Source organism: Typopeltis vanoorti, chromosome 9, assembly GCF_054136105.1.
Source record: "Typopeltis vanoorti isolate ZY-2024b chromosome 9, IOZ_Tvanoo_1.0, whole genome shotgun sequence".
Lineage (NCBI taxonomy): Eukaryota > Metazoa > Arthropoda > Arachnida > Uropygi > Thelyphonidae > Typopeltis > Typopeltis vanoorti.
Window position 1 is genome coordinate 43,097,760 of NC_143557.1, and position 24,988 is coordinate 43,122,747.

Genomic DNA, 24,988 nt, shown 5'->3' on the forward strand with positions numbered 1-24,988 from the left:
CTCAGCCCTACAGTGAAGCATGACTTCATTGTAGCGAATAAGGCTAACATACTTTGTTAACTGCATATAATTTCTGTTCTGCAGGATGAAAAATCCTCAGTTTTGGGGAAAAACATGTGCTTCCTCTGCATCAGACTGGCCAAAAAAAAAGCAGCATTTCATTGGAAATTTTCCATAAGTCTACTCATAACTGGATGCAATCCTCCCAAAAATTAGGCCTAATTTGAACAAGAAAAGTTCTTTTAAAAGACAAAGACAAGCTAAAACAAAGAACTTTGGACTATTATCTTCCAACCTGTCCTTTAGATAGTCCAAGAACACCACATCCAGAGGATACTATTTTCTGATACTCCTTCCTCAGGGAAATACTAGCATTCAGCATAGTGTTTTCATTCCATGCATAAGAAATTCTTCCATCAAGATATACCTTACTCAACAGCCATAATCTGTGTATAGCTTACAAACCTATTGAATTGTCCAGGGACTCTATAGGCTTTAAAATACAGCAATCTCTTCTACAAACATCTGGATGTTTATAGAACTTTATCTTTTGTGGGCCACCTTACAAAGACAAGCAGAAGCTTTGAAATAAGAAAAAAAGGAACACTTCATTGATGCTAAATATAGAACACAACAAATCTGGGCTTCCTCTTCTTTTTCATCTAATACAAATCACACCACAGATACAGATGCAGCCACCATATTCTATTTAAAGAACTACTTCCTTTTATGTCATAAAAAATAATCTACTGTGGTCATTTATTTGCATGGCTTCATCAATGGAAGTCAATGACATTTGATCATTGATCAGAAATCGTAACACAGAATTCAACTTCTACAAAAATGACCTTAAGACAGCTGATGTATGCCATGCATCAATGACATTCTATTTTGATTGTTCTGAACAGTTTTTTTATACATACATATATATATAAATGTGGCTCCTACCCACAAGTGTTTTTACATAATCCAGAAATATTGCAGTAGAGACCAAACATGGACCTTTTACAAGCCACTTCAAGTCCCACACTAGGCAATGACTCTTACCTAAAGATACTTGCAAACATCACTCCCACGGTAGGATCTGAACCTGCAGGGTAGATTAACTTTGTCAACCAGGCCAGCACTACCCGAGTCCTGTTTCAATTTCTTAGTCTTTTCTTAATCTACTTGTACATAATAATAACACCAAACAAATTTTCTTACTAAATGCAGTAAAGTTTAATTTCAAAAGATGGTATTTATTTATTTTCACTAAATAAAAAAAATTGCTAACCTGCACATCTTTTGATAAAACAAATGGAAAGGTTTTCTCAGCTTTCTTAACACCATATTTTATATCCCATAGTGCTAATACAAACTCTAAAAGAAAAAAATAAAATATCAATAACAGCCCTAGGAAATAAAATATGATTAACCTTTCTCTTGAAATCTTAAAACAATAACAACAAAAAAGTGAATTTACTTATTTTTAGAGCATCTCATCCATAAAATATTGAAATTTTATAGTATACTGGATGATTACCAGGTTAAGATAAACTAAGCACCATGTGGGGAAATGAAATGATTTTCATTTCATTTCCCATTTCAACCTATCAGTATCTCTGGTAAAGATTTTGGGAGGAGCTGGTAAGACAGAAATGGGTTCACTAAGGGAAGGCATCTTTGAGTAACTTGCTCACATTTTACAAGAATGAATTTCCCCCCTGTCTAACTCAGCTGAGTGACAGTTGAGTTAGACAGGGGGAAATGGATACACCATGATACTTTTGGACTTTACTAAAGCTTTCGATAGGATTCAGCATGGAAGGTTCTTGCATAAGTTGAAGGATATGAGATCAGATTATAAATTAGTAGGTTGAATAAGAGGATGGCTGAGTGACATATCGAAAAGTGATGAATGGGGGAATATCAGTCTATCATGTTTATGGTGAATATTGGGTACATAAGGGATCAGTCCTTGGTCCATTGATATTTAATATTTACATTAATGTACTTTCAGGTTGGAATTGTGGGCCTGTGTAACACTGTGGAAATGATATTTGCATCCAAAGCAATCGGCTGCCCAAAGAAAGATGTGTTAAGTTCAATTCTAGCCATTGGATCAGAGAAACTTTTTCTAACCCTTTCTTCAACCGGTTCATGAGTTAGCCTATCTCTGTGATGTGGGAAGTGGGTTTGTTCTCCAAGAAACTCTTTTTATCATCCTGTAAAATGAAGTCAGCCATAGATCTCACACTATTTCAGACAATGTGTTGCATTAGAGACTGCAAGGTGGCAACACTTGCCTACATCTCTTCACTGGATGCCATTTAAAATTACTAATTATCTCGGGTCAGCTATCACTGATTGGCTAATAGAGAGTGACTATTCTTTGGTTTCCAAAAGTCAGATAGGGCTAAAACAGCCTCACCTAACCCAAAAGGAAATAAAAGGCATTATTTTTATTTATGTTTTGAGAATGGCTGTAAATGTAAAGTTATGCACTTTGGTATAATGCAACATCCAATAGCATTTTATACTGCAGGGATTATGCTGGAAGAAACTGACCAGGCTAGGGATCTTGGAATTTTAGTAGACAGGAAGTTGAAATTTGTGCCTTATTTTTTTTACAAGTCAGAGAATAATTGCAATGCTGAAATGAAGAATAAAGGAGTAATTTTGCCTCTTTAAAAGGATTTGATTTGACCTCATCTGGACTATGATGAACAGACCCAGTCACCCATTTTCTGAAGTGATTCAGATACAGTGGAGAGGGTGTGAAGGAGAGTGTTACAGAAGATATCACAGATTATGAGGAGAGATAAGAATTTGTGGACTGTGGATGCTGGCACACAGAAGAAAGAGGGACGGGTGGATGTGATAGACCTACAAACTTATGAAAAGATCATACAGGACCAACAGATGGAATTTTTCATTTTATTGAGGGTGGAGAGAAGAAAAGATCTGCGAATGAATGCAATCAAGAATATAATTAGCATCAGATTCTTTTCTCATAAAGCAGTGCGTGTGAATGGGCTTGCTTCTGGAGATTGTGAGAACAGACAGCATGAATGAATCAAAGAGAAAGTATGACATGTTGATATGTGACTTCCCTCATTGAATCCCTTACTCCCTGGAGGATTATTGTAATAATAATAATGATATATAATATTTCATTATATTAATAAACAAATATTATTCTTATATTATATAATATATAATATAAGAATAATAATATTTGTTTGTATATTTCAAACTAAATTTTGAAGAACAAGGTTAGGTTTATAACATCTTTATAGACTTTTTAAGTGTACAGTTTGCCTGTGAAAGCTGCTCAAAGATGAGTAGTTTCAGTGGTGAACTGTAGACTCAAATGCACAAACTGAGATTGAAAATAAGAAGCCAATCCTGAAGAAAACATTGACTGATTCAGCCAGAGAGAGGCATGTTGAGATTGTCTGCAAGGATAGAAAAATCAAAACTCAATGGTGGACTTGGGAAGTTAAAGAGGCAGTCAAGGAATAAAAGAAAGCATATTGAGAGAGGTCATGGCAAGTAAGTCAACTTGTGATCTTAGAGAATACAAAGAAAAATGTAAGAAAGTGAAGCACTGTGTAAAAACTAGCTAAATAAGTCATGGGAATACTCTGGTAAAAACACAGAAATAAATATCAGGAAGGTGGCAAAATATTCTGGAGGCTATTGACAAAAGCTAAGAAATTGAGGAAACAGTACTGTATAAGGAATCTGAGATGACAAAAGTGACATGAAAACTGAAGATAGCAAGCAATGACTGCATTGGTAGAAAACACTCAACATGCAGACAATCAGGAGCACATATCAATAGTTGAAGTAGAAAATATGGAGATATAAAAGCTTTACAGAGGCTACACTACATAATTTTAAATTCCACATATTTAAAAAAGGGAAATAAAACAATGTGAGAATTACAGAGTAATTTTCCAACTGAGTGTTCTTGGTACGATTTATATAAGTATACTGAGGAACGGCTAAGAAAAAACAGTGGAACTTCTCCATTATTTTAGAGAGGATTGAGGCATATGCAGTAGGATAATAGGAAGAATAAAGGAGTTCTTTGATGGAAGAATGGAAAGAATAATTTGATGGTAGCCTTTTTTTTTTTTTTTGGATTGGTTCAATATAAGCTTATTCTGATAATATGAGGCAGATGCCAAGTGTGCAGAAATAAGACGATGGCTGTTAGTTCCAAAGCACAACTTTTTAACTATTGGGAATAGAAGACATTTTTGGTATCTAGATAATTTAAGTTTCTTTTAATGTCTTTCTCCAAAAAAAGACAGAAGAAAAATCTATAGGAAGTTCCTACCAGAGGAGGCAATTGATTCATAGATGAGGTGACCAGCTTGGCCAACTATGTAGGATTTAAAAGATAATATCTGTATAAGAGCAATAATAGAAGAAGGGTCTTTGCAAGGGACTAAAAAGTACAGTTGCTAGATGTACAAGAAACTAGTTCATGCATTTGTTCTTGTATGGATTTGTTGGTGGCTGTTTCGCAGTTGCTGCTGTGCGTCAGTGGTAGGCTGAGAACAAAGTTGACTTTCTTGTTGAGCTACTTGTGATATGCTGTATTTTATTTTGAATTGCCTGGAACAACTGTTGTTTAAACATGGCTTGGATGAGATGGAAGAATGCTTAGGAAATGAAGAATTATTCTTCAAATGCAGTAAGAATAATTTCTGAAACTCATGTCGAGCAGATGTTTGGATTGGTAGAGGTGAAAATAGCAGGCTGATAAATAAATGGAAGAGAAGTCCCAGAGGCTATCCCACTTAGTGCTATAGTGCCAACAGATGCGAGAATGAGAGTGGTTGAGAAGATACTCCATAAGAAAAGAAATCTGTACAAGATGGTGGTCTAAATTACTATGAGAGGCCACCACTAGAGCATACTTGGAGGAATTGATTAATAAAAGATCAAGGAGGCTGGGAGAGCAAACAGGGTTATCTGGTATTCTGACTGGGATGGACAATTTCCTTTAGATCACTGCTTAATAGCATCTTTTGCATGTTGTCCACCATGGTAGTTGGAACAAATGCATGAATTAGATTCTTGTACATCTAGCAACTATTTTTCTGGTCCCTTCTGGTGTGTAAAAATGAATTTCTAAGTTTGCTGTTTACAATTAGGAATTTAGTTGGCATTTAGTTTCTCCCAATTAGGAAGAAAGTGTAAACAGCAAACTTCCACTTCATTATATTAAGTCTTCAGGTTTAAATAATGGTTTCCATAAAAACAAAGGAAGTGCCTATGAAATTCATTTCTACATACACTAATTTGTTCAATATGCTACTTTCAGATCCATTAGATATTACTGTTTGAAAAGATATCAGCTGAAAGCTAACTGATGTAATTCACAAGAATATAAAATGCATGAGGTAAGTGAAGTGTTGTTTTCAGCCCTCAATAAGAGCAAGTGGCAATGGTAATGTGAAGTGTTATCAAATGGAAAAGCCTGAAAAACCAGAAGAGGGGAAAACTGTTCAAAAATCTGGAATTTTTAACCTAATATAAGATCGCTGGCAAGTAGCATGCTAAGGGACTGCAGCAGTTGTAGTATAAACTGTGATCAGTGAAACTAGAAGATCCCTTCTTATACCATCTGCATTTCCAAAGAATGCACACTGAAGGAAATTAAGAAACTAGAAAAGGTTTTAAATGTTTAAAAATATAGAAGGCATGCCTTCTAATATGGCTTGGAAGTTACTTGTTAAGCTATTTGTTCCTATTTTTTTCCCTTTTTCCTTCTTCAAAAATATCTTCAATCACACTATATCCCCACTACCACAATTCTTATTTTATATTATCAGCTCTTTTTCTAATAAACTGAGGACATGTAGTAAGATGACACATTTGATGCATTATATAATTCTTCTAATTAGGTTTTATAATCTAACAACATAATTATGTACAGAAGTTACATTTAGCAAGTGGATATTTGATTTTATTATGTGACAACTCCAAGAACTCCTTACAGAAGGGCACACATCTACATATGAAACTCACCATCTACACTGCACCTACGAACTACTGATAACACTTTTAATAACACTAACTTTAATAATACTAATAACATCCACTAACAGCCTTAATAAAACTTGGTCAATATGTTGGGACCTTAGATTGTAGGTATTAGTGAGACCTGGCTATCAGAATCAGACAAACTAACTGATATTGAGTGTAAAAAGAAACAGTATTTTTAGGAAGAATATACAGAATAGGGGAGGAGGGACATGCTGCTAATGATATAGGATACTTGAATCCAGTTAGTGAAATGCTGGTAACAGTTTTCATGTGGCAGTGAGTTTGAGCATCTGGTGTGAGGTGGAATCTAACTAGATCAAATAAATAGTGGGATATTATTACAGACCTGGTGGATCAGTTGCCAGTGATGAAGAAATGCATCACCAAATAAAGACTATGCATGCAAAAAGAGTAATCATAATGGTAGACTTTAATTAACCAAATATTGATCGGGTAGCAGTAGAATCTCATGAGAAGAATGAAAATGCATTTATTGAGTTGTTGCAAGACAGCTTCCTCAATCGACATGTACCAGAAGGAACTTGAGGTCAAATAGTGTTAGATACGATTATAGTGCCAGAGAGAATTTCAGTTAGACATGACTATCCTGTCTCCGGTTGGTGACAGTGATCATGCGGCACTCACTTGGGAAGTGGCTAAGTTTATTAAGTACAAAGCAGGAAATTATGACTGACTGAGGAGTATACTGAGTTCAGAGCAATGGTATCGAATGCTAGATGAGAAGAACATTGATAGTGCATGGGAAGCATTTTAAAAAAATACTTAAATGATGCAATGAGTCAAATGAACGTGTAATCTTACCAAGCAAGAGATTTGTAAGAAAAGGATGTGGAAGGAATATCATGCAGACAAGTAGCAGGCCAGAAGGTCAACTGTTGTATGGAAAGCTAAATATGAGTATGAAAAGAAACTGGCATTGCAAGTTAAAGACAACCCCAAAGAATTCTATCATTATGCTGCAAGTAAAAAAAAGGATTATTATGAAAGAATAACACTGGAATAAGGGGTTGAGTTCATTGACTTATAGAATACGATGTGACCTAAGATTGTTGGCATTAGTGAAATATGGCTATCAGAATCAGATATAGTAACTGGGATCAAGTGTAATGGGTATACTATTTTTAGGAATGACAGAGAGGAGGGGGTAGTACTAATGATATTAGACAACTTAAGTTCAGTTAGAGTAGAAACACGAGAAAAAAAATGATGGTAGCAATGTCCCATGTAGAATTAGTTTGAGGCTATCTGGTGTAAAATAGAGGCTAACAGAATGAAATATATGGTGGGGTGTTGCTACAGACCTGGTGGCTCAGTTGCAGGCAACGAAGAAATGTATCGCCTATTTAGCCTTATGGGTATTAAAAGAGAAGTCATTATGGGTAACTTTAATTATCCAAACATTGACTGGGTAGAAGAGAAATCTCATAATAAGAATGAAGAGGAATTTATTGAATTGCTGCAAGAAAACTTTCTCAAGCAACGTGAAAGAATGAACTCAAGGTCAAAGAGTGTTAGAATTGTTCATAGCATCAGAAGGGGTCTCTAGTGTCAGAGGCTAATGAGATTTTTCAATTAATGAGTGATCACTTTGCTAAGATATTTCAACCAGGTGTATGTAACATTGTACACAGTGCTACTGCTTCACTGTATTGCATGAAAATGAGATTGAAGAGCTGTTCCATAACTTGGATAAAAATTTATCAATACGGAAAGATGGAATATCACCACGTTCCTAAATGAATGTTCAACTGAATTTACTAGGACCTCACATGTTTGTATAACATGAGTCTCAGCTCAGGAATGATACAATAGGAATGGAAGGAATGTATGATAGTTCCATTGTACAAGGATGGTGCAAAAATGATGTGTCTAACTTACCACACCCGAGATACCTATCAGTATCTCGGGTGTGGTAGCAAAGATTTTAGAGAAGTTGATAAGAACTCGCATAGAGAAATGGGTAGACAAACAAGCTATACTCTGCAAGGAGCAGCATGGGTTTACTAAGGGAAAGCCATGTTTTAACAATTTATTCGTATTTTATAACAATGTTATGGTCGAGTAGGATAAAGGGAATGGATACACTATGATAATGTTGGATTTTGTTAAAGCATTTGATAGGATACCACATTAAAGGCTGTTGATAAACTGGAGAACATGGGATTGGAATATAAACTCCTGACTTGGATCAGTGGAGAGTTGACACACAGATATCAAAAAGTGGTATACGGTGGGTGTGAATCTGCCAGATTTAAGATGACTAGGGATGTGCCTTACGGTTCAGTTCTTAGACCATTGTTGTTCAATCTATACATTAATGTCATCGGGAAGGGTTTGGGGATGTGCAATTGTTTATCGATGATGCAAAGATGGGCAGGGCAATCAGGGATGCTACTGATATCCACCATTTGCAAAAGGATTTGAACAGGCTGGAAATTTGGGCAAACAAAAATGGCTTCAGTTTAATGTTAGTAAGTGGAAAGTTATGCACTTGGGTATAATGAGATTTGAAGCAGCATATTATATTATCAGGGTTATGCTACAAGAAACTGACAAGGCTAGGGATCTTGGCATAATGATAGATAGGAATTTGAATGTCAAAGGTCGCATAGCAAAAGTTGCAAATACATTTCAGAAGATAATTGTGATGTAGAAGTGAAACTTAACATGTAAAGATAAGGAAGTCATTTTCCCTCTTTATAAGGTCTTGATAAGACTGCACCTAGATTAATGTGTGCAGATTTGGTCTACTAGGTTCCAAAGGAATAAAGAAGTTGTGGAAATGGTGCTAAGAAGAGTTACAAAGATTATATCTATATTACTGAATTTAGATTATGAGTATATGGATTACAGACTCATTAACAGGAGACAGAGGGTTGATATTATAGAGATCTATAAACTTCTGAATAGGTGTTATAGGATATTGTCTGATGAAATGTTTCATTATATTGGAGGTGGGAAGAGAACACGTAGATATCGATGAAAGATAAGTTTGTTTGCAGTCAAGAAAGGGATAAGAGCTAGGTTTTTCTCTCACAGAAAAGTGAGTGAATGGAATAGTTTGCCTTTATGGATAGTAAGTGCATCTAGTGTGAATGAATTTAAGAGAAGGTATAAAAGGTGGTTTCAGTGATTTATAGCTACCCTCGATGAGTCCTACACTCCCTGGAGGTCTCAGATAAGAATAATAATAATAACTTTACCGAATGCAGATGGTGTGAGGGTTACAAATGCAGAAGAGATTGTTCAATTAATGAGTGTCCATTTTGCTAAAAGTTATCAACCTGGTGTATGCAACATTGAATTCACTGCTACCTCTTCCCTGAATGAAAAAACTCAGGTGTATGAAGAAGAGGTATAGGGCTGTTGAATAAAATCAATACAAATTCAGAAAGAGGAACTGATGGGATATCAGCATGGGTGGTAAAAGAGTGTTCTGCTGACATACATCTTAAAAATTATGGAAACAACTACCATGTTGGAGTAAAACTTCAGTTTAATATAAACCAAAATAATCACCCGACATTTCAATCTTCACATTAGGGTCATCATGTGGAGTGTACAGATACGAGGGTGGTCTGAAAAGTTCTCTGTCTAACAATGAAAATACGAATTTATAATTACAAAATTATTTTTATTTGTCAACATAACCTCCCTTAAGACTAATACATTTATTCCAGAGATGCTGAAAAGTGTCATCATCCCGTCTCTGTAGTAGTTCTCAGTAAGATCTGCAAAATACCCTTCTACAGCTGCAATCACCTCTAGATTTGAAGAAAAACGCTGACCAGCAAGGAAGAGTTTTAGTTTTGGGAAGAGATAGAAGTCAGAGGGAGCCAAATCTAGGGAATAGGGTGGATGTTCCATGAATTGATAGTGCAGATCCCTTAATTTTCCCATTGCCAAAACACCTTTGTGGACAAGCGCATTGTTCTGATGAAAGATGAATTTTTTTCTTCTGCAAACCAGGTCTTTACTGATGAATTTTTTCGTCTAGTCTGGTTAAAAGATCAGAATAACATTCCCTGGTTATTGTTTTACCCTTTTCAAGATATTTAATAAACAAAATGCCTTTAGCATCCCAAAACACTGATGCCATGACCTTTCTTGCTGATGGAACCGACTTTGTCTTCGTTGGTGCTGAACAACCTACTTCTGTCCATTGTTTTGACTGCTTTTTCGATTCTGGTGTGTAACGGTGAATCCAAGTCTCATCCATAGTAATAAATCGATGCACAAAATCAGTTTTATTCTTGTTAAAACGTTCCAAGCAATGTTCAGAGATTTTCATGCTGGTGCATTTTTGATCTGCTGTGAGCAAGCGTGCCACCCATCTTGCGCAAAGCTTTTTCATCTGCAATTCTTCATGCAAAATACATCTTACACATTCTTTTGAAATGCTTGTAGTCTCAGCAATTTCACGCACTTTGACTCGCCAGTCATCCAATACCACATCGTGCACTTGATCAATAATTTCTTGATGTCCTTAATGTGGATCATCTTCAAGGTTGGTACGGCCACATTTAAACTCAGCAGCCCATTTCTTAATTGTCAAAAACAATGAAGGAGAAGAGTATCCATAAACTTTTATGAACTTCGAATGAATTTCTTTTGCTGCTAAACTTTCTTTAACAAAGAATTTTATAACCGCATGATACTCAATTTGATCCATTTCAAGGGATACAGACAGCTGTATAAAACAAACTATTTGCAATTTCACATGGATGCTTAAGACAGATGTACCAACTTATTCAAAAAAAAAAAATTCATGCTGATAGTTATGCCATCTATGGTCGAGGACGAGAACTCTTCAGACAACCCTTGTATTTACAAAGAAACAAGCTGCCCTACAATCTACATAATATGCTAAAGTTACTGGTCAACTGTTAAAGCTACTGGCCTGACATCTGGTGAAAGAAAGAAAAAACTTACTACATCAAAGCTAGAGTCCTATTATTATTATCTATTAGGTTACAAAATTAAATTAAGCTAGAGAGCAACATGTTCACACTAAAAAATTACTCATATAAGTGTGCATATAAATTAAAACAAACCAGTATGAATGGTGGCCAATAAAAGCTGAAAATTTGCTGGTCCTAAAGTGAGGGTTTGCTGGAAAACTTGAAGAACTAAGTGGGCTGAATGTGTGTGTCATCCAAATTCGTGAATGACAGGACTCTAGCTTTTAAGTAGTAAGGTTATTTTTTTTCCCCTACTAGATATCAGGCCAATAGTTTTAATGGCTGACTAGCAGCATATTATATTATAACTTTAGCATACCATTTAGATTTTAGTGTAGCTTGTTTCGTTGTGACCTTACTGTGAAGGTCGAAACATTGAGTGATTATTTTGATTTATATTCAACTGAAGTTTTACTCCAACATGGTAGCTGTTTCCATAATTTCTAAGATGTATTCTGATCACCATGTAAGCATGAAGGAAAAGTGTTCAGCTAAACTGGTTATTCCTTTTAACCAGGCTGTAAAATTTGAGTCTCAGAACAGAGATGCTTGTACAGCAGTGGAAAGAATATATTGTGCACAAGGGTGGTGCAAAGAAAGATGTGTCAAACTATTGACCAATCAGTATCTCAGGAGTGGTGGCGAAGATTTTGGAAAAGTTAGTTAGGACTCGCATTGAGAAATGGGGTGACAGAGATTCCCTACTTTGCAATGAATGGCAAGGGTTTACTAAGGGAAGGTCATGTTTTAGCAACTTGCTCACACCATGATACTTTTGGATTTTGCTAAAACTTTTGACAGAATATAACATGGAAGACTGTTGCATAAATTGGAGAATATGGGTTTGATTATAAAATATTAGTGCAGATAAGAGGATGGCTGAATGATATATAAAAAAGTGGTATATGGGGAATGTAGGTTCGAATAGACTGGAATTGTGGTCATTGGAAAATGGATGTTAGTAAATGTAAAGTTATGCACTTTGGTGTGATTAGATATCCAATATTGTATTATACTGGTGGAATTATGCTAGAAGAAATTGATTTCTTCTAGGGTTCTTGGATTGTTAGTAGATAAGAAGTTCAGTGGCCATGTAGTAAAGATTGCAAATACAACTCAACAGGTAAATGCAATGCTGAAACGAACTTTAACAAGTAAAGATGAGGATGTCATTTTCCCTCTTTACAAGGTCTTGATAAGTCCTCACTTGGACTATTCTACACAGGTCTGGTCTCCTACTTTCCATTTTGATTCTGATACAGTGGAGAGAGAGCACAAAAGAGTGTTAAAAATGATATCAGGATTGTAGAATACTGATTATGAAGACAGATTGAGAATTTGTAGACTGCAGACACTAGCAAAGAGGAGAAAGAGAATGGTGTATAAATGGAATGGATTGCCATTGGACGCTGTGTGCATGCAAGTAGTGAGAATGAATTCAAGAACAAGTATGATAGCTGGAGCATACAGTATGTGGCCTCCCTTGATGAGTCCCTGATTGCCTGGATGTCTCTCTTTTTATTATTATTACGTGACACCTCCGAGGGAGTCCAAAGACTCATCAAGAGAAGGCACCTACTCCACAACACTCAATCTGGGGTGTTGTGGAGTAGGTCCACTCATTTCACCAACAACTAACCACAGCTACAACAACGCCATCTACCGCCTACCACCACCACCACTGCTAATATTTCCACAGACAATCATAAACATCCATGCCCATGGCGAGATTCGAACCCACAGCCTTTTGGGTAGAAAGTATCTGCTTTCTACCCAAAAGATAAACACTTGGCCAACCAGGCTGGCTCTCTTAATAATAATAAAAACTGTTCTGGCACTCTCAAGATGATGGATATAATACCAGTGAAATATCAGCTAATAAATTAATAAATATTAATTATTTTCTTATCATTCTGTGCAGCTCATATTTTGTCAATATATATATATAACACAATATGAAATGGTAGCTCAAGACTAATGGTTCTGAACCTTTTGAAATGTGAATGAATACTGTTAAAATAAACTACACAAATAACAGTACATAACCCATCGTAACATGCCACACCATCTACTAAACAATAACAGTAATTGGCTGTTGATTGCATTAATAAGATATTGGCTAATTGGTCTTCAGCTGTAAATCTTTTCCATATCCAATTGAAAGGTGCAATGCCCTTTCCAACTGCTGCACTATACAGGTGCTTATTAAGGTATTTATACTATTTCATATTAAATGTTTAAAATCTATATGATGGAGGGAAAAAATATACACACACACACACACACACACACACAAAAAAAAAACATTTTTGGGAATATGACAATGTTATTTCAACTTTCAATGCAGTTCTAGATGTCTAATTCTATATATATATATATATATATATATATATATATAAAAAGGAAATTAAATGACTGTATACCGAGAATGACAAGTTTAATGTTAAGATACAACTAATTTCGTTGAATATATCAACTTCTTCAGGTATCACTGGCAAAGAATTAAATAAAAAATAACAGACATGATAAAATACATTAACAGATCTAGAAATAAAACACACAAGTACATTTACATTTAAAAGAGAGGAATGCATAGGAGAACAATAATGACATCATTGTTCTCCTACGCATTCCTCTCTTGGGAGGAATGCGTAGGAGAACAATGGGAATGCTATTGTCATCTTAAATAGATCGGATTACCATAACAAAATTTTGGAACTACTTAACACTGACACTTACTCTGAACTAAATAGTGATCCTACAAAAGAACTACATAATAGAACCAACAATTTACTGAAAACCACCTCAGAGTTACCAAGAAACATACGTCTTTCCCTTAGGTCGATTCATCCTCTAATCCCTAGGTTATATGGACTCCCTAAGATCCATAAATTAAACTCTCCACTACGACCAATCGTTGAAGCCATAAACTCCCCTACTTACAACCTTTCAAAATACCTTGCCTCCTTTTTAAAAAAAACCTTTGTGATACTTCCTTTTCTCATATAAAAAACTCAGTTGATTTTGTCTCTAAAATACAAGACATCAAACTCTACACATCAGATTTAATGGCAAGTTTCGATATTGTTTCCCTCTTTACGAACGTACCTACTCAAGAGGTTCTAAACCTTCTCCAGATGAAACTATCCAAAAAATGTTTCTCCTTACTCTCTCACTGTGTGAACTCAGGATACTTCAAATATGATAACAAAATTTATAAACAAAATTCAAGTTTAGCTATGGACAGTCCGCTCTCTCCGATTCTTGCTGATATATTTCTTCAGGAGTTTGAAGAAAAAGCTATTAATTCCTCGTCTTAAACCTAAAATATGGTATCGTTACATTGATGATGTATTCCTCATCTGGGAACACGGCGTCGACAACCTCAACCTTTTTCTAGACCACCTCAACAATTTTCATCAGAAAATCAATTTGACTTGTGAACTTGATTGCAATGACTGTCTCCCCTTTCAGGACTTAAAACTTACGAGATGCGCTGAAAATATCAAAATCTCCATTTTTAGGAAACCCACTCACACAGACAGATACCTTCATGCTTCTTCCCATCACTGCCCTCCACAAAAGTTTGGTATCATTTCAACCCTGGCACATCGAGCCAGATCGTTACTTACAGATGAAACAGAAATTGATTACGAACTGAATTTTCTCAAAAGGTCTTTTGTTAACAATGGATTCTCTCTTAAGAAGATTAATAAATTTCTCTCTGTCTGCCACTCAACTGCTGCTGAAGATTCTTCTCCACCAAGAGCTTTTATTTCGTTACCATACATCAGTTCTCTCCCCCAAAACTTGCTAAAATGCTCCAGAAATTCAACATTAGAACTTGCTTCACTACGTTTCCTAAACTTCGTTCCATACTTAGTAGACCTAAAATGAAACATCTCCCTACTCAGTATCCAGGAGTCTACAAGATTCTGTGTGATTGTGGCAGACCATACTATGGCCAGACAGCTAAATCCATCCTTTTATGTATGGAAGAACACAAAAGAGACATTTCCTACAACAGAACCAGAGCCAGCGCTCTCTCTAGCCATGTTCTCTTCTCTATCAACTCAGATGAGGGCCGCCAACACCTCGTAGACTGGCCACTAACTTCTAATATCCATGTGTGCTATGATGAACTTGAAAGAAAAATAATTGAATCTAGAGAAATATTGCTTGATTCATCTCATATTAACAATAGCCTTAGCTATAATATCTCTGACGCACACGTTGCCACTATCTAATACTGGTGCACTCACGCCAGCTCTCGCACGTAGTCAACGTCAGTTGAAACTCAAGCACGCATTCCTCTCTTTTAAATGTAAACGTACTTGTGTGTTTTATTTCTAGATCTGTTAATGTATTTTATCATGTCTCTGTTATTTTTTATTTAATTCTTTGCCAGTGATACCTGAAGAAGTTGATATATTCAACGAAACTAGTTGTATCTTAACATTAAACTTGTCATTCTCGGTATAGAGTCATTTAATTTCCTTTTTTTATATACAGTTCTACCGAATAAATAATGAACATTAATATATATATATAGTTTTTAACTTAAAGACAATTAACTTTTTTATTTTTAATTAATTAAAGTAAATTAATTAGACATTTAAGAGTTAACCTCTGCTTTCTGTAATAGGAGTAGTAAAAACGGCCAAATGATTGTCATCTAAAGAAGCAATGGCTGTGATGTTTTCTTTTTCTCTAATACTGCTGCATATTTCAGATGACATATCTGAACAATGATGGGCAACAATTTCTCCATTAGACCCTAATAAAAAAAAATTATATACATATATATAATTATATATATATAAATACATATATATAAATGCTATTTAACTTCAGATTGCTTCCTCTTAATGATATCTGTTATTTTCAAGAATTCTAACAAGAAACCTTATCTATTTTTGAATCGAAAAAATGTCTACATTTCATTATGTCTATGTTGTACAGACATTAACTATACATAAGTTTTATCTTTGGCTGTTACTACTAGTATAGTAAAATCGATGGCCAAAGTCTTACTAATGCAGAAAAATCATCACCTTAGAATATTATGAGAACAGACCCTCCCCCTGCCATATGTTTCTATAACAGAATATCAAACTTCTTAACAGATAAACAAAGACAGTTCTGTTATTTTCCTTGGGCTCCAGCTCATATTTCGTCAATATATATATATATAGCACAATATGAAATGGTAGCTCAAGACAGTAGTTCTGGACCTTTTGAAAGCAAAATGCTTCTATTTTAATTAGAAAAATATGAACTATGTGGCTGAGGGGATTGAAGTTGACTAATTTAATCTTAAATTATACAAATAATGCAGTTTCTAACATTTACACTTTCATCCAGAATAATATTCCCTATTATGTACTCTGATAATCAGTCGTTCTTTCATATTTTGTTCTCTTTCTTGAATTCTTTGACTGACTGTTGTTTGACAACACAATGTGGGTTTTCATTATCAACAGAGCCAGTAAAAGTAAAACCAAGAAACACAAATAATCATCTTCATTATCATCATCATCATCAAATTCCTGCCATGTACCCTCAGGGGTGTACAGGATATGATAGTACTACATGAAAAAAATTACATGATTATTAATTTCCTATCTACAATTTTCCTCCAAATCAGTCTGTTACTTGTCAAGACTCCAACATTATCAGATCTTATATTTCTATCGTCCAAGCCACTTTGTATCGTATCAATCCACCTATATCTTGGTCTTCCTCTGGGTCGTTTTGCTGGCAACCTGGCAGAGAACACTTGTTTTGCTAATCTTTCCTCGCCCATTCTGTTTAAGTGACCATACCACCTGAGATTAGCTCTGCTAACGCATTCCTGGATGCTGACAATATCAAGTTCTTTCCTAATATCCTCGTTTTTAATACGATATTGCCATTGATGCCATCTGTTCACGCCTATATCTTTCTCAGGACTCTAATATCTGTGGTCTCTAGTCTTTGATCAAGTGTTTTACTTCTGACCCAGCTCTCAGATCCATAAATTAAAACTGGTTTGAACACTGTCTTGTATACAGCTAATTTAGTTTTCTGACTAATTTCTCTCTTATTCCATATGAATTTATTCAATTGACTTCCCACCATACCTGCTTTGCTGATTCTGTTGTCTATTTCTATATTTAATTTACCATCTTCAGTAAAAATCATGCCTAAATAGCTGAAATGTTTTACTTGTTCCACAGGTTCTCCATTCACAACACAGTTGGCATTTTCAATGATTCTGCCTATTTTCATTGTCTTTGTCTTTTTATTGCTGACCTTCATACCATATCTATTACAACAGCTATTCAATTTAGTCAGAGAATCTTGCAGACTTGTAGCGGATTTATTTAGAAGTATAACATCATCTGCCTAAAGTAAAGAGCTGACATTAACATCTCCAATTTTGATATCATGTTTATTACCACTTTTATTATTATTATTATTGTTCCGGGAAACTCCAAGGAGTCGACAGACTCATCGAGGGAGGCCCTAACATCATGTCTGGAACAACTATTCAACATTCACACAGTATCTATCATATCTTGCCTTGAACTCATTCACAGTCGTAGCACCCACAACAGACTCTGGAAGCTTATTCCACTCATTCACCACTCTCCAAGTAAAAAACCTAGCTCTAACACCCTTGTCAACCACGCTCTTGCCCAGCTTCCATGCATGGCCCCTAGTCCTCCCACCACCAGTCATATTTTCAAAAATATCTTCTGGATCAATCTTATAAAAACCCTTCAGTAATTTGAATGTCTCAATCATATCACCCCTCCTTCGCCTATCGTCCAATTTCTGCAACCCACAAATCCTCAACCTATTCTCATAAGGTTCATTCCACAGTCCTGCTATCATCTTGGTTACTCGTCTCTGGACCCTCTCCACTTCCTCCCCATCATGAAGAAACCCTGGTGCCCATAACTGGCACAGAAGTCCAGACGGGGTCTTATCAAGGCTCGATACAGAGGAACAACAACTTGTTTCTCTCTGCATGTTTTGGTGAGCTGTTTTAGTCACTTTTGCAATGTGCCCCCTAAACTTCAACTCCCTATCCACCAGCACTCCCAAATCCCTGGCCTCATCAAACTCCTGGAGTACGGTTCCACCAATGCAATATACTGCTGCTGTTCTTTTCACCCCAAAGTGCATAACCTTACACTTTGCCACATTAAACTGACATCCATTTTTCCTAGCCCAGTCCTCCAAATCATCCTGTAAAATTTTGACATCCTGTGCACTCACAATTGCTCTACCCAACTTTGCATCATCAGCAAACAAGTGAACACTTCCTCTCAAATCCTTTCCAATATCATTGATGAACAAATTGAAAAGCAGTGGTCCAAGAACAGAGCCCTGTGACACTCCACTAGTCACAAGACGTCTTTTTGACTCCACTCCTGAATAAACCACTCTCTGGTATCTCTCCTTCAACCACCCTCCTATCCATCTTACCAACCCTATATCTATCCCCCACCTGCTCCAGTTTACTGATTAGGGTTCCATGTGGTATCCTGTCAAAGGCCTTGGCAAGGTCCAGTATTATCACTGAAAACCCATTACCTCTATCCAGTTCAGCCGTCACTGTGTTATAAAATGTGAGCAAGTTACTGAGGCATGATCTACCCTTCACAAAACCATGTTGTCCCCCATACAATATCCCATTTTCATCTATCCAATCCTGTATTCTTTTCTTGACTAATTTCTCTAAGACCTTGACAATGATTCCTGATATGCTAATCGGTCGGTAACTTACAACAGCAGTCTTGGAACCACCTTTATGCAGTGGAACTATTTTCCCCTCCTTCCACCCGCTCGGGACTAACCCGGACCCGAGACTCAAATTAAACAAAACGGTCAAGGGTACTGACAATTCTTTAGCTGCTTCTCGTACTAGACGAGCTGGTATACCATCCAATCCCACGGATGTATTGACATTGAGGTTATGCAATAGACTACTCACCTCTACTTCATTCACCACAATTCCCGTATAATCTACTGGTTTATTCGTTTCTGCAATGTCACCACCTGGATGATATATTCTTGCAAAGTGCTCACTCAGTAACTCAGCTATCTCAACTGATTCAGTTACCTCCCTACCATCGGCATTCTTTAAAATCATTCTGCCATGTACAATTTTCTTTTTACTTGCTACATATCTAAAAAACTGTTTAGGATTCTCTTTAGCCTGCATGGCCAATGTTCTTTCGTAATCCTTTTTTGCTTTTCTTACCACACTCGTCACCCTTCTGGCTTGCGCTTTATACCGTTCATGTGCCTGCCGGTCACCTTTCTCCTTAAATTCCCTCCATAGTTGTTTCTTTTTTTGCAGCTCAAGCTTAATGGTGTTATTCATCCATTTAACCCCTACTTGATTTATTATTCTGACTCTAGGTATACAGTCAGCCATTGCTTCATGCAAACACTTCCTAACTACCTCCCATGCGCTATCAACTTCTAGTCCTTGCAGTTGTACATGCCATGGCACTGAGCCAATCAAACTCCTAAGCTCGTCATACTTTCCCGCCCGATAATTCCACATGTACCCTGTCTTAATTGAAAATTCTACACCTTCAGCCACCTCCCAAATCAAGACCCTATGATCACTCTCACCGATTGGTGGCAATGTGGTCATATTTGTTACAGCCAAATCCTCAGATGTAATTACTAGGTCAAGCACTCTCTGACCCCTAGTATTTTCCATTACATGCTGTCGCAGATAGTTATCCCTTAATAACCGCATAAAATCGAATTCCTTCCTCCAGTGTGTCCTCTCCTCACTCCAATCAATGCGACCATAGTTGAAATCTCCCATAATAATCACCCTCCTTCCACTCATTTCTTCTATTTGCTTGTGCATACTGTCACCACCATCTTTTCCATCACCTGGTCTATAACAGCACCCAATTGTATATTTAGTTCTGCTAGCCACAATCTCACACCAAATGGCCTCAAATGTGCTCTTTTCTCTATCCTGCAATTCAACTTCTATTCTCCTTGGCTGTAGCTCATCAGCTATCATCAACAATACTCCTCCCCCCATTTTATTCTCTCTGTCATTCCTGAACACACTATACCCATCACATTCAATCCCACTAGCTATATCATCTACAATCAGCCATGTTTCACTAATACCAATAACCTGCGGTCTGGAAGTGCCAACCATGGCCAAAAACTCTTCCTTCTTGTTCCTAATACTCCTAGTATTAGTGTACATGAATTTAAGACTCCCATTAGCCTCAACCCTACCTTGATGCCTTATATTAACTATCCCACTCTGGTTTGTTGTCCATATTTGCTCTAGCATATTATATTCATTCTTACATTCAACTGCCTCCCTAAGGACTGTATATCTACTCCCCCCCTTAACAAATCTAGTTTCCCTGAATTTGCACATCCACTACATTCAGCAACACTCTCTCAAGTCTTCTTACACCATAACCATTCAAATGCCGGCCATCCATCTTATATAGATCCTTTCGCCCATCAAACTCACTCCACACGTCCACAAATTCCACACCACTCGTCATACATAACCCACGCATAAAGTCATTCGCAATTATGGCCCTCCTTTTAAACATTTCACTATCATACCGTGGCAAAAGACTAATCATTCTAACTCTCTCACTCTTTTCTTTTGCTACCTCAAACAATTCATTCAGGTCTTCTATCATTTCCATTTTATCTCCTTTCAAATCATTCGTACTTGCCACAATAATCATTTCTTTCACCCTTTCTTTTTGCTCTCTAATAGACTCAGTTACATCCTTTATGGTCGCACCAGGTTGGTACGATTTTGTCAAATCCTCTACTAACGAGTCTCCATACAGCACTAACGAGTCTCCATACTTTCCTTCATAATGTGATCCATATAGATAATGAATAACAGAGGGAATAAAGTACATCCTTGTCTCACACCAGATTTAGCATTAAACCATCTTCCTGTACTTCCTTCAATTCTAACTGTTGACTTACAACTCAAATAAAGACTAAGTATTGCCCCATTCACACCATATAACTGTAATGTATTGAATAGCTTCTCTCTTGGCACCTTGTCATATGCCTTTTCCAAATCGACAAAACTTAAATACAGATCTCTGTTATATTCCCATGCTTTCTCGACTATTTGTTGTAAAGTGAAGATCTGATCCTGACAGCCTCTATTTGGCCTGAATCGAGCTTGTTCTTCACCAAGCTTTTCTTCCACAATTCTTCTCAACCGTTTCTCAAGTATACTTGCATAGATCTTGCCTGGAACACTCAGTAGGGAAATACCTCTGTAATTCTCACATTCAGTTTTATTTCCCTTTTTATATATGGCTACTATGAGAGCTCTACTCCAATCATCGGGAATTCGTCCCTCTGTCCAGGCATTCTGAACTACGCAGTGCAGCCACTGTAAGACTCTTATACCACCATACTTCAGCATTTCTGGTCGAATATCATCTACTCCTGCTGCCTTTCCACGTTTCAAGCCTTTGATGGCTTTTTCTACTTCAAGTATGGATATGTATTCCTGACTGCATGCCTGGTCAGTGTTTTTTACCACTGTGCTATCATCACTGCTTGTTTCATTTAGCAGTTTTTCAAAGTAATTACTCCATACTTCAAGGATATCTTTTTCTCCTGTTTTCATGTCACCTTTATCATCTCTAATTCCTTTTACAGCACTCTTTCCTCCATTCCAAAGCTTCTTCAACAACCTTCAGAATATTTTTCCACCTTCTTGATATTTATTTTCTATATTCTTACCAAAGTCCTCCATGACTTTTGTTTAGCTAGTTTTACACGGTGTTTAGCATTCTTGCATTTGTCTCTATATTCTCTAAGAGCACTAGCTGACTTATTTGACAGGAACTTTTGATATGCTTTCTTCTTTTCCTTCACTGCCTCTTTAACTTCCTGTGTCCTTCAGGAAGTTCTGATTTTTCTATCCTTGCAGACAACTTCACTACTCTGCCTCTCTGGCAGAATCAATCAATGTTTTCTTCAGAGTTTGCCACTGATTCTCCAAGGTTTGATTCCTGTTCTCAAACTCTTTCATTTTTTCTTCAATAATCTTTGTGTATTTTAGTCTACAGTTCACATCTGAGAGCTGCTCAACTTTTATTCACTTTAAGACTTTCTTACATGTTATTCTTTTCAATATGAAATTCAATTTTATCCTGCTCAAGATAAATCCTTCAAATAATCATCTTATATTTACGAATTTTTTTCTTGAATGAAATTGTGGTGTTTCCTTTCACTAAGCTTTAGTTGGATCTATTCGCCATCTGCAGACCTACAGTGCATTGTGGCACCTCTCAATGTACCATTCAATAAAACGCATCTGATCAGTAAACAAAGTAAACTTTTTTTTAGTAGAGATACACTGATATGTGTCATACACACCGAACGTACATCAAAGTGCCACAATGCATTGTTGATCTACAGTAGTCCATGGCAGTGCATCAAGTCTGTTCACACAACATAAAATATTTCATTTCAAAAATAAGAAGAAATATTTACTGAGTAATTTCAGTGGTAAAGTGAGTAATCTCAGCTGGAAAACACAGAGAAGAAAAATCAGGATATTCGTTTTCTGCCTGAGAAAAGTAACAAAAAATCCTAGATTTTTGCAGGATTTTTTCTGCATGTCAGAGTTTCAATCTTAGAGTGATTCTCAACTTATCAGCATAAACTAGAAATTGCAATTCTTGGATCTCAAACACCTTGTTTATACACCCTCAGTCCAAAAAAAAAAAACCAAACTTTTCTAAAATAGACGAAACTAGTGGTGCCACCTGTTGTATCTTTTTGTTGTCAAAAGTGGCAACCTTCATTAGTGTTGTGTCAACTGTTTATGACATTTTTTTCATTAGAAGCCGAGTTATAGTGCCAAGAGTGACAGTGTGTTTTGATGAACGGCCGGTTGGCACGATATTCATGACATACACGATGAATTCTCACTATCAATCGCTTCAAAACTTCGAAATAAAACTCACCATTGACTGTATGGCCAAGCGGAATGAATTCTTTGTGGATAATGCTTGGAATCGTAGAAACAAATCAGCATTGTCTTTACTTTTGACTTCACCAAGCTACTTTTTTTTCAGATGTCGCTCTTCTGGTGGTCTCCACTAAGCACTCTGGAGATTTGTTTCGGGCTCATACTCAAAACACCACGTTTCGTCACCAGTATCGATTGCTCAAGGAAGTTCGATTCCTTCCTTGAAAGGACTCAAACGCTCGTAAGGAAGTTTGAGTCCTTACGAGTGGTTTTAACGAGGTCCTTGCAGTGTTCAATTCGATACATTTTTTGGTCGTCGGTCAACTTGCGGGGAACAAATCGCAAATTCAATTTATGAAGGCTCAAACTCTGGGTCAAAATGTTATGCACAGTTGATATCGGAATCCCCAATTCATCTTCAATCAATATTATGGACGATTTTGAGTTTTCTTTGATGAAATCACGCACTTTTTGGATGTTAACTTCGCTCAGTCCAGTTTTTGGACGGCCCGGATCTTCGTCGTCCTCAAGCATCTCAGGACCACTTTGAAATTGCTTAAACCACTAAAAAAACTTGAGTATGGGATAAGCATTTATCACCATATGCTTTTTGAAGCATTTGATGCATTTCGGTAAAACTTTTACCAAGTTTAACATAACTGTTAATTTTAAGGAAAGAACAATGTATATTATTATATTAACTAAATAACTTTAATTAATACTTCCAATATTTCAGTAATATTACATTACCATCTTCAGGGAATAAAAATTAATGAAATGTGCATGCAAGCACTAACACTGAGCAAAAATGACTGAAGAAAACAACTGAAGTCAGTCCTAGAGTCCTAAAGTTATACCAAGTTTAACACACACAAAAAAAAAAAAAAAAAAAAAAAAAAAAAAAAAAAAATAATCATGGCTCTCTGTTTGAAACTCATTTTTTGACTATTCATCAAAACACACTGTCACTCTTGGCACTATAACTTGGCTTCTAATGAAATAAATGTCATAAACAGTTGAAACAACACTAATAAAGGTTGCTGCTTTCATCAACAAAAAGATACAACAGGTGCCGCCCCTAGTTTCTTCTATTTTCGAAAAGTTCGGTTTCTTTTTGGACAGAGGGTGTATTTAATATCAGTGTTATGTAATACTGGGATTTTTATTCAGAAAATTAGATTCAACGATTTCAAATATTAATATCAAACACATGTGAAATACTTATAGTAAACATCAACAGTGAGATAAGTTTATGGGTGGAGGGAGGAGTGACTGCTGAATACATTTTATACATTCTTTTCTAACATATGTGAAATGCTACAAATGTCTCATTTATGTATTTCCTATAACTGAAATATTTCTTTTAATTCTCTTTGTACTGAGTCTAACTCTTTTGTTTTCTGAAATATGTACCAATAATTAAGTTAGTGTTTGTTTGTTTATCATTTACATTTAAAAACTTGGGGTCATGGGTGTGTGTTTTAAATTTTATTCCACGACCACAAAAAACACTAACCCAGCAGGAATGAACTGTACCGCAATCTCTTTTTTAGGAAATACAATGGTAAGCAACAAAGAAACACTAAGAATGCACAAGCAGCAAAATATCATTCTTTCATACGCTTTGATATCTTAATAACATGGAATGATATTTAATAGGTGTTTTGAAACATTGTCCATATCATATGTAATACAATGAACTAATGCTTAAGAATCCTTAAATTACTAAAACATTTTGCTTTTCTTTCTTTCAAGGTTAAACTGTGGTCAGCATTAATTATGTAGAATTTATGGACACAAAAACACACATGCTAGAGCAATTACTACAAACAAGAATAATAACGCTCAATGTTTTGACCTCAAAAGTCATCGGGAATCCATATAAGGTACCTGAGGCAAATAAGACCCACCTTATTTAAAACTTGAATAAGTTAGACAATTGTTTAGA

At 36.1% G+C, this 24,988-nt stretch overlaps 1 protein-coding gene across 1 annotated transcript in view; it reads right to left on the reverse strand.

Annotated features, from left to right (window-relative positions):
• The window catches only part of LOC150103009 (uncharacterized), a 140,573-nt gene that overhangs the window by 113,715 nt on the left and 1,870 nt on the right, over positions 1–24,988 (reverse strand). Inside the window, exons 2-3 of the mRNA XM_090397873.1 lie at positions 15,658–15,807; positions 1,277–1,362 (exon numbers count right to left, since the gene is read on the reverse strand). Of these exons, the coding sequence (XP_090253999.1) occupies positions 1,277–1,362; positions 15,658–15,807 (236 nt within the window). The remainder of the gene's footprint in view (positions 1–1,276; positions 1,363–15,657; positions 15,808–24,988) is intronic.